This window comes from Arvicanthis niloticus, chromosome 15, assembly GCF_011762505.2.
Source record: "Arvicanthis niloticus isolate mArvNil1 chromosome 15, mArvNil1.pat.X, whole genome shotgun sequence".
Lineage (NCBI taxonomy): Eukaryota > Metazoa > Chordata > Mammalia > Rodentia > Muridae > Arvicanthis > Arvicanthis niloticus.
This window is the reverse complement of record NC_047672.1, coordinates 16897186-16912584: the sequence shown is the minus strand read 5'-3', so window position 1 is coordinate 16912584 and position 15399 is coordinate 16897186. Positions and strand designations below refer to the sequence as shown.

The 15399-nt window shown below is 40.5% G+C and overlaps 1 protein-coding gene across 13 annotated transcripts in view; it reads right to left on the bottom strand.

Moving 5' to 3' along the window:
• Ezh2 (enhancer of zeste 2 polycomb repressive complex 2 subunit) overlaps positions 1 to 15399 on the bottom strand; it is a 57780-nt gene that overhangs the window by 5526 nt on the left and 36855 nt on the right. For 4 of the 13 annotated variants that reach the window (XM_076913418.1, XM_076913420.1, XM_076913419.1 and 1 more), the window contains 10 exons: positions 13923 to 14063; positions 12177 to 12279; positions 11255 to 11433; positions 7073 to 7164; positions 5388 to 5628; positions 4165 to 4334; positions 3673 to 3767; positions 2625 to 2665; positions 2080 to 2205; positions 916 to 1094 (listed from right to left, as the gene is read on the bottom strand). In XM_076913418.1, coding sequence (XP_076769533.1) covers positions 916 to 1094; positions 2080 to 2205; positions 2625 to 2665; positions 3673 to 3767; positions 4165 to 4334; positions 5388 to 5628; positions 7073 to 7164; positions 11255 to 11433; positions 12177 to 12279; positions 13923 to 14063 — 1367 coding nt within the window. The remainder of the gene's footprint in view (positions 1 to 915; positions 1095 to 2079; positions 2206 to 2624; positions 2666 to 3672; positions 3768 to 4164; positions 4335 to 5387; positions 5629 to 7072; positions 7165 to 11254; positions 11434 to 12176; positions 12280 to 13922; positions 14064 to 15399) is intronic. The other 9 variants (XM_034519654.2, XM_076913426.1, XM_034519655.2 and 6 more) reach the window with 3 other exon arrangements.

The following is a 15399-nucleotide window of genomic DNA, read 5'->3' as shown; positions in this document are numbered from 1 at the left end:
TAGCTCTTCCATGGGAGTTTTGCCTGCATGTATGGATGTGCACTAAATACATGTCTAGTACGCACACGGTTTAGACGAGAATACTAAATCCCCGGAACTAGAGTTACAGATGAGGCACTGTATGGGAACTGAACCTGGGTCCTTTTTAGGAGTGACTAGTGCCTCCAGCCTCATCACCTACTCTTCGGGACCCTCTTTGAAATCCTGCCATAGGTGGAACTTTCAGCTTCTCTTGGCTTTTTTTTTTTTTTTTTCTTCCTTGGGTCTTTGAACCAATACTGTTCAGTGGTAGAGACAGTGTTACTCTATGTGTCATGCAATACCAACACCAATATACAGCTCTGACGAAATAGCTCATTAAGAAAACCAAAGAGAAGTCTGCAGAACATGCTGAACTTTCGGCCAAGAGAATGAAGGAAGCCAAAGAAAAATGCCAGGAACAGAATGCCAAAAGAGGTAGACTATCTTCACTGAGAGCTTTTACTTTTAAGTCTGAGTCCAGCCAAAAATAAGTCTTCAAGAATGATAAGTGATCAGACCTTAAACACTATCCAGACAATACCTAACTACTCTGCTTTCATCAGTTGCACCTTTAAGGGTTACTTTTATTTCTTATTCCCAGATAGAATCTCTTAGACTATCAGTAAACAGCCATCTTCTGGAGGATGGGATGAAGACTAGCTGGCTGCCGAAGTGCTTACCTAGCAAGTACAAAGCCCTGGGCTTAATCCACGGCACTATATAAAATCAGGCATGGTAGCATATACCTATAATCCAACATTCAGGAGGGAGAGGCAGGAGGATCAGAAATTCAAGTTCATTTTCAGCCACATAGTAAATTTTAGGACAGCAAAACTTACACAAGACACTGTCACAAAACCAACAACAAGGTTTGCAGACATAACTGTTATTTACCTTTTTAGAGCCCCGCTGAATGCTACAGTTCTTGCAGGACACATTTTTACTGTCCCAATGGTCAGCAGCTCCACACGTGAGGCAGAGGTCAGGGTCACACTCTCGGACAGCCAGGTAGCATGGACACTGCTTGGTGTTGCATTGCGCTTTGCACCGGCATCCAGGAAAGCGGTTTTGACCTTTAGGGATAAATTTTATCATCATCACCACCATATCCAACTATCAACATCATCCATAATCCTTTCCAGGAAGGTTGTCAATGTTTTGTTGAGCACATGAGTCACTCACTTAAACCCTCACAACCTTTCCCTTATTATTCCATGGTAACGATGAGGAAATAGGAAACCACAAACATGAAGCTGGTAGGACTGAGAGAGATCACTGCTGGGTTTTGCTGTCCATTTCATATTTGTTAAATAGCATATGAATTTAAAGTCCTACAGTTAATTAAACATGTAAAGGGGGGTCTAGACTGATAGATATTCATAACCCTAGACCATTCCAGTAAGCCTGTGGTTCTCAACCTGTGGGTCTTGCCCTCTGACAAACCTCTCTCCAGAATGCATATACATTATGATTCATAACAGTAGCAAAATTATGAAATAGCAACAAAAATAATTTTATGGCTGGGGGTCACCACAACATGAACTATGTTAAAGGGCTGCAGTATTAGGAAGGTTGAGAACCGCTGTAATGAAGCATCTTTCTAATCCAGTCTTTGGTATCCACGCTTTCTGTACAGCTTTCTTGAGTGATTGTGAAACCCTACTGCACCCTTACCTACTTCCCTTCATTCTGAAAACCAAAACCCTCTTACCTCTCACTACTTCTGATACCCACAAAAGGAATGGGTAACTACTTTTAGATTTTCCTTACAGTCTATGCCTCTTTACTATAATTCAAATGACCAAAGAGAAAAACAGAAAAATCCAAGCCATTGCTACAACTCTGCCTAGCTTGTGCATGCGCACACACAGTCACATTGCCCAAGAGGCTGACTAGACATTAGCACAGTACAGGTACTTGTAGAATAAGCAGCTTTCCTAAAGCAAGCAATAAGAGAGCACTCCCAGTCCTTATGTCTGATTTAAATCACCATTTTCAGCTGCTGACCAAAAGCCTATTCAGTTCTCATGCAATTGCACCAAAGCAACAAATACTTACACTCTGAACTACATTGACAAAACTTTTCACAAAAATTTTGTGCTATCACACAAGGGCACGAACTGTCACAAGGCTGCCGTGGATGGTCACAGGGTTGATAGTTGTAAACATGGTTAGAGGAGCCGTCTGAGTAAAGATAACAGCACGCAGCCAATGAATCCAGGGAGACGGGAAACGATCATCACAGTAACAAGACATCCTTCCCCACTCCCTCTGGAGCGTCCCTGACTGGCTGCCTTCACTGAAGTACACAACACTCCTGTGGAGAAAAAAATCACCTCCCACCCCCAAGTGCTTAAACACTTGGTGCCACATTTCAGCCCCACTTCCAAAGTACTGCTTCTCACTGACTCACTCCATCCAGTGCACTCTACTCTCTAACACAGCAGTAACTGCAGATCAACAGACACTTCATTTAAACTGATTTGCTAAGTCAAAGTCAATTAAATCAGAATAACCAAAACTGCATCCAATTTCTATTCTAAAACAAATGAGGACAGAAGACATCTGGGGCTGATAATGAGGTGAGATGGGAGGATGCTGACCCTTTTTCAGTTGTATCTTTCTGCAGTGTGCAGCCCACAACCTGCAAAAATAGAAAAACAAAGTTCTGTGTGAGGTACGACACCTAGCTACAAATCTGAGTCCTGTTTAAGTGGACTTAATGTAATTAAGTGCAATTAATGGAGCAGTGCTGAAAACCAAGACTAGTTTTGTACTCCCTAGCCTCTATTGGCTTGTCAGTGCAGAGTGACTCAGGAACCTGCTCTCTCAGGTTACCACGTCATGCCCGGAAGCCTGACAAAGTCCCTGTCCACATTGCCTGGTTAAGACTATAAGACCTTGTGCATCCCTACTGAGTTAGTCATGTCTGAATTATATGGAAACCAATACTTTTTATAATTTTTAGCACCATTAAACTACCCAGTTGAACTGCACGGTAAGAAATTATTCAACCAAAACCAAAGAAACATCTAAAGCCTAAGTTTTCCACTATTTAAAAAGTACTGCAACACATTCAATGAGCCTATGCAAATTTTTGGGAGCATAATCTAACTGCACTCTTACCCACTCAACACACTTCTCATTTTAAAAAACAGTGGGTTGAGACAGGTTTCCCTGGCTCTACGTTTACAAAAGCATTCTGTGCAGTTACTCACTGTAAGCCTTTGTAAGAGGTGAAGCCCAGACGTGGAGGAGACTCACTTTAAGTATCAGAATGCAATGGCACAGGCTCACAGACTAAAAGACACTTCTAAACACTGGCCCAAGGAGCACAGCAGAAACATATCTTAGAACATTCTACACCAAATGGCTAAAGGAACTATTTATGTAGCTTTATTGCAATATGTTTTTCTCAACCAAAATCCAATGTGATAAAACAAAAATTTTATGACTTGATATGCCAACTATACTGAAGTGGCTGTATATAAAAACTAACAGCACCATCAGGGAGAAATGAGATTTCTCTCTGTCTATGGCAGCTGTTTAGAACCTTTATATAATTATTCAAGTGAAAACTGACTGCTGTTCTTTGGGAAGCCCTGCCTACAGATCCTCACTGTTTTACTAAGGGCTCCCCAGCAGACTTACCGATGTTTTCTTTTCTTCTTTCTCGGAGGAGTGTCCACATCCTCAGTGGGAACAGGTGCTATGATACTGGACTCTTTGACTCTAAACTCATACACCTACATGAGAGGCAGAGTAATATGGACACTGTGGTTTAATGGAACCATTCCACGCTTTTGCATACTGGAGAAATGTTTTTGTCTCTCCCATGGCACTGCCAGTGTATGGAATGGGGTAAGATACACAGGAGAAATCACTATTGTTCCATCACATTGGGAATGTAGCTAGATTTAAAGTCTGGCCAAATTTCAATTCTATTTACATATATCACATACACATTGAATTCTAAACTAGGGAAATTCTGAAACACAGCTAAAGAATACTGATTTAATTTTCTTAAGGGAGGGAAGAAAATTAATTCTTTTCAGAAGATGAACAGAATAAAATCAAGACGCTCTCTGTCTGGACAATGAGCACATGTTACCGCTGTGTTTAGATCTGAATACATCTGCTTACCTGTCTACATGTTTTGGTCCCAATTAGCCGAGCAATGGCACAAAAGTTATCGTAGTAAGTACCGATGAGGACTCTAAACATGGAGGCCTCAGCACCACTCCACTCCACGTTCTCAGGAGGTTCAATATTTGGCTTCATCTTTATTGGTGTTTGACACCGAGAATTTGCTTCTAGAAAACCAAACGTTAACACTAGTCAAGAAATGATCAAGGGGCTGGGAGATAGTTCAGTTTGTCACAGCTCTTCCCATGTAAGCATGAGGAGCAGAGTGCAGGTCTTCTCAACCACATACAACTCAGACACACAGCACAGCATGTTATCCCAGTGCTCCTACAAGGAAATGAGAGACAGAGGCAGGAGACCCTCCAGAAGTTCAGAGGCCAACTAGTCTAGTATATTCAATGGAAAAACAACCAAAAGGTCTTATCTCAAACAAGATGGACAGTAAGGACCCATTCCCAGGATGTTATTCTGACATTTACATGTACACCATGGCACATATGTATATATAGACACATACACAAAGATGACTGAACAATATGAACAAATAAAATTCAGGGTAGACTAAAGAAAAGCAGGAGGCACTTAATTGTATTTCAGAATTAGTAAGGTTAGAACAACATCACAAAGATCCTATCACACTTGCAAAAAACCCAGGAGTTCTGCTTCCTTTAACACAGACAGAGTCCATTACTGGATATAGCATTCTTTAGAGTTGAAAGAACTAAAATTCAACCAATAAAATATAAACTCAGCAATAGTACTTGTTTTCTTTCTAACAGAAACTACTCATTGGGCTTTAAGATGAATACAGAACTTTCTCAGTTCCATCATGCTCCATCAAAGAAAGATGGAACAGGGGGAAAATGGCACAAACAGGAGGAACAGTTGGGTCAGACCTTCCAGCAGCAGCCCAGACAGATAACGGCAGGAGGTACTCTTGGGAGAGAGCACGAACAATTCAGTTATGCCTTACTCAGAGAACTCTCTGATCTTAGCCACCAAAGGGAGAAAGGCAACTCTTCTCCCGGAGAGAAGACTCGGAGCTCACAGCTCATGCAGAGATCTGAGCTTGGTTCCCAGCACCCATGTCTGGCAGCTCACACCCGCCTGTAACCCCAGCTTTCTGTATCTACTCGAATTAGATAATCTTAACTCTCAGAAAGTTAAACTTACAAAGCAATAGTAACCCAGTGACAACCCAGTTGTCAGATGTGTCTTACCAGAGGAGCTGGAAGTCTCATCCTTTTTCTCTTCTTCTTCTTTGTCGTTGTTCTCTCCCCCAGTTTCAGTCCCTGCTTCTCTGTCACTGTCTGTGTCCTTTGACTCCAGCACACTGATGGTGGGGGTGCTGGGTCTGCTACTGTTATTCGGAAGTCTTCCTCTTCTGCGGCCCCCTGGGCGTTTAGGTGGTGTTTTTATCCGCTCAGCAGTAAGGGCAGCAGCAAACTCCTTAGCTCCCTCCTGCAGAATGAAAAATGGAGGGCATCAGAGTAAAGTTCTAAATCTTATTTTGGTGGAACAGACAGAGTAAGATGACATTGTGTAACACAAGTTGATCGAGAATCTACAGTGTCCACTATCACAGTCATTGGATATCAACATACCCAATGATTTTTCATCTGCTTTTGATAGTCTCAAGATTTCAGAAATATAAAAATAGATTCAATATTTTGCTCGAATGATGCAAAATCAGGCAAGACAGTTCTACACGGTGAATTTGTAAAGCATATTAAACTAAAACAGAATAAATGAAAATATGTTTTGAAAAATAAAGGTATTTTTCTCTACATATACATACAGTACACTTAAAAGAGAATCCTTTATCAAAAGACACACTGAAGTGTGTGTTAAATCAGACTTCCTAGTTCAAGGCTTAAAATAATACATACCTCTTTAAAGGTACTACTTAAAGAATACAAGGACACAAAACATATACATGCATGACTTAGTCACTTCTGGTCTTACTATTAAAGCATCCAATATTTTTTTCCTGTGAAGGATGCAAAGCCACAGGAAGACATGAGAGAACTTTTAGGTACACGATTAGGGCTACATTTTGCATTCTGAAGTACCACAATCCAATCTCAGCAAGTATAAAACAATGGTTAGAGCATGGCTTGTAAGAGACCACAGAGACATTTTAGAGAAGCCAATGAAGTTCTGCCTTATAAAGTATAGGAAATAGTGCTCAGGAATTCCTTTACTTTTATTTTACTTTTTTTAGTGGAAATAGAAGAGCAAAGTTTGAAAGGAGCCAACAGTTTTATACTTCACTCTATAAAACCAAATTGCTTAAAAATAGGATACCTTCTGTAGGTGCCATTCATTGAATCTTCTGTCCAAAATCCAACAGGCAATATATACCCACTTAGTTCCTAGGTAGGAGTGGCTTGGTTCAAAGAGGGGAAATGGTAAAAAATAAGATAGTACCCGTAAAAAAACAACTTTCCTGCCTCATATTTTCCTAATCCCTTACTCCTAATTTCCATCACTTAAAAAAAGAAAATCTGTTTGGGATCTATGGTTTAGATTAAACTATAAGTGGCCTATAAAACAGTCACAGAAGGGATAGGTCCATGAGAAAGACTTAGGAACGTCTGCACAAGATTACTGAGTTTCAGGTGTTTAAGTGGGCTATCTATACCTCACACTCTCATAAACTTTGTGTAGATTCTTTGATCCTAAGAACCGTGAAACATTGCTGAAGAAATAACACAATAAACAGAGAGTAATACAAGATTAATAGCTATACTGTGCAGGAGACAGCTATGAAAGAAATGAGGGTAAGCACACTGCCTGTCATATGGCCAATGTAAGTATGGATCCAGACAGCGTTAATGCTGGCTTTACCACCTCCACCAAAGTTCTTAAGAGCCCTCCGGAGTAACAAAGCACTGAATCTCACCAGATGCTGATAACACTGTGGTCCACAGGGCTTGTTGTCCAGAGCTGTTTCTGTGTTCTTCCTCTTATATGTGTTGGGTGTTGCATGGAAGGCTGTAAAACAGGCACAAAGTATCTGAATATAGCTATAAAAGTTACATTTTTACTGTCCCAGATCCATTGGAAAGTCCAGTATCTTCCACATATGTAGTTTATACAACTTTCCTCCATCTATCACGGAGTGTCCTCCACTCTTCCTCCAACCTCCAAGAAAGGTGAAAACGTGGGAAACTCTGGGATGATTCATAATTCTTATTTTTCCTTTGCAAGTATGATCAACGGGCATAAAGTATGACTATAAACATTTACTTGAGTCTTTAGTATCTCCAACAAGTAAAAAAACAGAAAAACCCTGCTTTCCTAATTTTACAAAAATATTCTGGCATCTACAATTTCTCTGTATAAGGTTTATTTATATATAAGGGGCAGAGGTGGGGAAGAGCGGTGAGATAGGAAGGTGCAATCTTTCCCAGGCTGACTCTGAACTCACAGCAATCCTCTAGCCGTGCCTCCTGAGTACTACACTTAGAGATGTGCACCACCACACCCAGCTCTGACATAATTAATTTCTAGATGAAGGATCAATTTATTAAGCATGAACTAGAAAATGATTCTACTTATAAAATCTCTAGAGAAAAGTAGCTCCAAAAGCTGGAACTCAATTCTAGGGTGTGTTAACCAGCTGTTTTCTCACGTATTGGAAAAGGCCAAGGCTTAAAACTAACTATTCAAAATTATACAACAGGAAAAGGACCTTAATTTGGCTAAAAATAAGTGATATTCACAGAACTATGTGGGTTTTGGTGGTGGTCTTTTTAGAAAGGCCTTTTCCATGAAGGCTCCACTCTATCTTCTCCTCCAAGCACTAGAGAGCCAATAGTTGGGCAAAGGCTCAACCATTGAGTGAAAATCCCAAGTTGTCCCCTCACAAACACGCCATTTTAACAATCACACCTTTTTAACAATGGTTTGGGGGTGGGTGTTTTTGTTGTTTTGGTTTAGGGTTTTTGTTGTTTATTTGTTGAGACAGGAATTCTCTGTGTAGCCTGGCTGTCCTGAAAGTCACTCTATACACCAGCAGCTGGCCTTCAATTCACAGAGATGCACCTGCCTCTGCCTCCCAAATGCTGGGATTAAATGTGTGAGCCAACATACCAAGCAGTTTTTGCATATATACAAAGTTTTGCTATGTAAGCATAGCCTGGCAATCATCTTGCCTCTGCAGAAATAATGCTAAGATTATATATAGATAGTAATACCACTTATTCTGATATATTTTGAATTTGTCAAAGAAAGTTATTTTTAAAATACTCTTAAAGAAGCCAGCAAGATGGCTCAGCAGGTAAGGGCATTTATCATCAAGTCTGATGACCAAAAACTCAATCCCTAAAATCTACATGGGAAAGAGAGATCCTACTTCAACAAGCTGACTTCTACATTCATACCATGGCACACATGTGACTGCATACACAGTCTATCACTCAACCAATGTTGAGAATAAAGGCTCACAGACGGAGAAAAGATACCAAAAATGAGAAACAGACCCAAGGGCTGGGGCACTAGCTTAGTGAAAAAATAAATACACATTGATAATAAGCAATGAAAGAAGTACTAGATCTCAAAGAAGGGAGTGATTTGAACTTTCCCATAAGCGATACTAAAGCATTTAGATGACTATGTAAAGGAGGAAAAAAGTTAGATCCATATTCATAGCAGAATAAGTTCTAAAGGACGATACCCAAGTATATGTGCTTTTTAAAGCAGAAGTAGGTGAGGTGGGGAGGCTCCCAGTGTACAGTGAAGGTGCTCACCATCAAGCATGTCAGCCTGAGCTCAATACCCAGACTTTTGAAACTTGTCCTGACCGCCACAAGAGCACCACAGCAAGCATATCCTTCAGCCTCCAAAATTAAAAAAAACAAACCAAACAATAAAAAATAATAATAAAGAAAAGCTTAAAAAGTGTGTGGGGGAGGGGCTTTATAGTCTTAAAAGTGGGGAAAGCCAAGTGATAAATTTCCTTTTAAAACATGTAACTATACTTAGGGACCTTTGATTGAACAAACTTTAAACAATTCATTTCAAGGGAATTACTCAGGGCTGGGGAATGACTTCAGTAGGGAAGTGTTCACATAGGCAGGAGCGCCTGGGCGAGCTCTCCTGGCACGATGTACCCTAGCCAGCACTAGGAAACAGAGGTGGGGAGATTCCCAGGCTTGCTGCCCCATTGACCTACACAAAAAGGCTCAACCCCAGGCTCACTGTAGGATCTTGTCTCAACAAATAAGGCAGGGAAGGATAAACGACAAACAGAACCTTTCAAAAGTTACATGGAAACCTACCTGTTACCATAAAATTCCCACCCCCCCCCCAAAAAAAAAAACTCACACAGAGTTAATATAGTTACTCTATAATGTGGCAACAATGCCTCTAGTAAACTCAAGGGCTAGCAAATCAAAAGCCAAATGCTAGGAATAGGTTACCGCTTTTGAAGTTGTTGACCAGTGAGGTCCCAGAGGCCCCCAAACATTATAAGCTATTGCCAATGCTGTTGATAAGACCCTATTGCTGAAGATGTCACATACTTGAGTCATAGAAATGAAGGTATCAGGTAACATGAAACTGAGCTGCATACTTCATCCCTGCCAGTTAGCACTGATAGTGCTGGAAGGTGCTATGCACACTAATGAAGGAGAAAAGCAATCACTAGCCTTCCTAGCTGTGAATGCTGCACAATTCGGTAAAAGCTGGCCGGGCAAGACTTGCACTGCTGCAGTAATGTCATCAACATCATGAGAGTAGGCAACCACTTTCTGATTGGATTTAAGTCCCACTCCACAAGATGATACCTGTATCTGGCATCACTGTTGGGCCAAGAATCTGTGGCTAGACAAGTCATGGACCCTAGGGAAGGAAAGACCCTAATAGTATTATTCTGCCAAATGGAGACAGTATTAAATCAATTGCTAATAACAGCATCATACCCACAAGTTAATGCATTCTTAACCATTACAAGAGAAGCTTCTCTCTGTAGTAGATGGTGACTAATATAAGGACCCACAACTGGTCAATGTGCAGAGAACAGAAGAGAATACAAGACTGAAGAATGTTTAGGCCTAAATAGGATGTCTGTATCACATGCTGCTGGGTGTTTGTGGCACATGCATTTAATCCCAGCACTCTGGAGGCAGAGGCAGGAGGATTTCTGTGAGTTTGAGGCCAGTTGGTCTACAGAGCTTGTTCCAGGAGAGCCAGGGTTAAACCTTGGGGGTAGGGGAAATAATCGATGCTTTTTATTCACTGCAAATGTTAGGAATGAGGCTGTGGCTTGCTGGGAGTATGTGGGATGTGTCTTAGTGAGAGGTGTGCAGGGATGGGCTGTGCTATAGTCTAGTGTGTGCCCAGTAGGGGCAAGGCCCTGGGTTCAATTTCTAATACTACAGAAAACAAACATCTACACACCAGCCTGGAGAGAATTCCAATTTTTTTATGGGATATGGTAGTATGCTTCTGTAATTCTAGCACTCAGGAGGCTGAGGCAGGAGAATCAAAAGGATCACGAGAATCAACAGTTCAAGGCTAGCCTCAGCTACATACTGAGTGTGAAACCCTATTTCAAAAAACATAAAACAAATTCCAATTATCTGGAAATTTCACTTCCTAGAAATGTCAAAGAGAAAAAATTAGTTTTCATATTGACATTAAGAATACTTTATGTTTTCCTTGTATTAAAATATGAAGTACTTATAAAACAATTACTCAGAGGATCAAAAAGAAACAAAATATTTTAATACTAGGCAAGAAATTGTTTGTATAAGTTTTTCATCAATTCGTTAACAAACCTTGTTCATAAATATCGGTAATATTACTCTGAGCTCCTTCACTATAATGATTTCATTATATAATAGCCTTGTGAAGGGTCACTGACCTTTATTTACTTCAAGTTAGCGGGAAGCAGTGAATGGAATGAAATGTGTACAAAAGATGTCAGAGGACTCCTCAAAGAACATAAAGTCGCAGTACAGGGATGTAACTCATTTCTCAACTTTGACTACAGGATGACTGGTCCATTTTGGTTGCGATAACCAACTGCAAGTTGCTTTACTACATATTTCAACAACAAAGATAGAAAATGAAGACGTACAATAACTGCACTTACGATGTAGGAAGCAGTCATACTTGAAACATCGTCGACAGAAGAGCGTATGAAATGAGTGCAAGCTTTGCTCCCTCTGAACAGACTTGGCATTTGGTCCATCGATGTTTGGGGTACACTCGGGAGGAAGAGCACCTGGGAGCTGCTGCTCCGTGAGTTCTTTATATCTGGCATCAGACAGACAAAGAATGTAAGTAGAACAGAAAGAAAAATCACTTTTTTTGAAAGTAAGTTCCTAAAGGTTTCCATGGGTTTGATTTTTTTAAAAAACTTTATCTTATCTAAAACCCAACAAAAAATATCCAACCTATAGTAACCTCTGCTTGCACTAAGAACCAATCATGTGGTGTGCATGGGAACGAGAGTCAGGCCCAGGAATACAACTGAGGCACATCGCAGAGAGAGAGAGAGAGAGAGAGAGAGAGAGAGAGAGAGAGAGAGAGAGGGGAGAAAGAGAGAGAGAGCTGCTACATTAGTTTGGATTCACTATAAAAACCTCTACCAGCGTCCAGAAAAGGTTTCCTACAGTATATCTACAGTATATCTACAGTATATCTACAGTATATCTACAGTATATCTACAGTATATCTACAGTATATCTACAGTATATCTACAGTATATCTACAGTATATCTACAGTATATCTACAGTATATCTACAGTATATCTACAGTATATCTACAGTATATCTACAGTATATTAGTATAAACTGTACATAGGCAAATAACGAGCATGAATATATGTACTCAATATGTACTAAAATTTTTCTAATACACAGTACGTGTGTGTGTGTGTGTGTGTGTGTGTGTGTGTGTGTGTGTGTATGAGAGTGGGTGATGCCTGAAATAATAAACCAAGATAATAACATGCATGACTGCCCAAAATAAAAAAAAAAAAAAAAATCTCACTCACTTTTCTTTCAGTTCTTCTGCTGTGCCCTTATCTGGAAACATTGAGGAAATGGCTTCAAATATTTTATCAGCAGGAAATTTCCGAGGTGGGCAAGTTTCTTTATCTGAACATTGAGTTGTGATAAGGGAGGAGATGGAAGAAACAAGTTTCAATTTCATTTTCTCTGTATCACAGTATCTTACCAAAGCTGATTTTCTAAGAACTTGTCAACTTTGGTTCACTTTGGAGACAAGGGGGTTGGTGGGGAGGGAGTAATCTTTGAGACAAGGTCTTTTACTGTGTAGCCATAGTTGGCCTGCAACTAAATAGATCAAGTTCCCTTTGAACTTTTAATGTGACTACTTTATTATTTTTAGTGTGTGCATGTATGTGTGCTCATGTGTGAAGACACGTGGGTGTGCACCACTGTGCACATGTGAGGGTCAGGAGGAACTTGTGTGAGTCAGTGCTCTCCTCCCATGGTGGAGTTAAGAAATCAAACTCAGGCCATCAACACTCGCTCAGCAAGCACTGCTCCATCTTGCTAGCCAACTCTTCTATTCTACTGTCTCTAACTCCCAAGTGCTAGTATGACCAGGATGACCCACTAGGACTGGCTTGGGGTTTTTGTTTCATTTTGTTTTGTGGAAGAGGTTTGCCTCGTTTAGTCCAAGATGGCATAAAACTCATTATGTAGCTAAGGATGACCTTGAACTTCCAACTCTCTTGCCTTCACTCTCAAGCGCTGAGATTTCAGGTGTCACCAAACCCTGTATCACTTACTTCTAATGGAAAAGCCTATCAAATGCTAGAAAGACAAATATAAAATTCAAGTATGAGATGTTAAGAGTACAGGAAGACAGATTCCCCAAATTTTGATGATTTAAACTAATAACTTTTTGTCAGAGCTGACCATGAATCCACTTTCAGATCTGTCCATCACATGGAAGAACTTAGCAGTCACTTACTGACTCCTAAGGTGTGTTTCTGTATAAAGAATATATGTCTTTTGAAACTGCAATCCCCCCCCCACCCCTCCAAATTCTGATGTGCTCTCTTGATAGTACGCTTGCTAAGTAGAAGACAGTATTAAGGGCTCTACTTTGGGGTGGACTGTTTTCTAGTAACGCTTAACAAGTGTAGAGGCAATGGCACAGCTCTCGAGTCAGACCTAGGTTATCAACTTGGGGCTCAGATTCTTTTTTCCGATGTTGCAATCTTAAGTAAGTTCCTTAGCCTTCGGCCTCTGTCAACTCATTTCCAATATATAATGGAGCTGATGATAACACCTACGTTGTAGAGCTGTGGAAGGATAAGTAAGTTGGTACATATGGGGTTAGTATACATGATATATAATATTATTATAAAGATAATTATGATAACTGACCAGCAAAGTCCAAAAAAGGATTATGCCCTTTTGCTAGGCAAAGGAAACAAAGAAGCTTAGTGAAGAATGAAATGGTACAGAGGATATATTTGATCATACTACGAAGATACAACACCTAACAAAGGGGGGCATGTTCTACCCACGCATGGGTGGTTTTTACATATTCATATATATTGTATGGTTGTATGTACGCCACAGTATACTGGTGTGAAGATCAGGCACAACTTAGGAGAGTCAGTTCTTTTCTTCTACAGAGTGGGTTCCAGGGATCAGACTCGATTCATCAAGCTTGGTGGTAAGCACCTTTACCTACTGAGCCTGCCTGATACTTTTTTTCTTAAGAATTATATAAGGCTCAAACAAACTAGTATTAAACATACCATCTTGACTATCCTCTAGATCTTTCTGCTTTTCTTCTCTCTCATCGGAGTCATCTCCGTCATCATCGTCATCATCGTCATCATATTGACCGAGAGCATTCACCAACTCCACAAAAATTTCATCATTTATAAATCCACATTCTAAAAACCAAACGTCAGAAACAGAGGGAAAAGGGTAATGACAAAGGTTTATGTATACGTTCTCTAATCTGGAGGAATAGCAAAGGCCTATCAGCACTGTAACCCGAGGGGCAGGTAAGGATAGTCAAGATCAGTTTCACAGCCAGCCAAGAACAGCATTACCTTCGGTATCTGTCACTCTCTCAATCTAGCTGGCCAGGGCACAGTACTCCTTTAATCCGCGAGGACCTGTGGCTTTAGCCTCTTCCCAATCTGTGTCACTGACTGACCAATTTAAACCTGTTTTCACTATAATATGACCACATCTCCCTTTGCTCAGATATCAAGAGAGCCTCCTGTACACAGAAATCTGACTCTAGGATTTTGATAAGTCAATTTCATGGGCTCTGGCTGCCCTGAGGAAAGACACTGTTGAGTAGGGAGGCTTTCTGAAGCCTAAGGTCCTAGAAACAGAACGTTAAACTTAGGTTTACTATTACTGAAAGTTTACCAAGTACACACACACTATTCCTATAAAATCTGTGTGTCGTTGCTGCTACAGTTTATGACCAGTTTGTGATTATTACCAATTAGCAAATAAGATCCTCAAACTGATAAACTAAAGAAACACTAAACACTTATGCTTATAAGCCCAAACTAGCTCCTTATTCAACTGCAAAAGTTAATTCTATTATTAAAAAAGTTTTTCTTCAAACTCCACATTTAAGAAACCTTAAGTCTTTAGCAAACCGTCTATGACAGTCTGAATGAAAATGGTGTTGACAGGCCCTCAGGGAGGGACACAATTAGGAGATGTACCACTACTGGAGTATGTGCAGCCTTGCTAGAGGAACTGTGTCACTGGCGGGAGGCTTTGAGGTTTTAGGTGCTTTAGCCAGACCCAGTGTCTGTTGGGGTTGGCCTTGTGACCTGGGAATTCTTCAGAACCTGAGTTCTATGCCCTGGTCCAGACTGCAACCTGATCTTGGGGCACAGTATTAACATAGGTACTGCAAAGAATGCATCCCAATAATCCCTGATCAAAAAATGGCTTGCGTTTACGACTGGGTAGAAAGGAGAAGAAGGTAGGACTTATAATCAAGGAAGATTTAAAGAGAGTCCAGGAGGAAGAAGGGAAAAATGAGGAAGTCTCCATTTTATTAAGTGGTAAAAGGGACACAGCAACTCCCCAGAAAACTAGTATTGCATTAAGTGTAACACTCTCTTCCTGCTGCCTGCCATCCAGATGTAGTAGAACACTAGGCTCCTTCTCCAACACCATACCTGCCTGAATGCCACCATACTTTCTTCCATGACGATAATGGACTAAACGTCTCAACAGTCAGCAAGTCCCAAT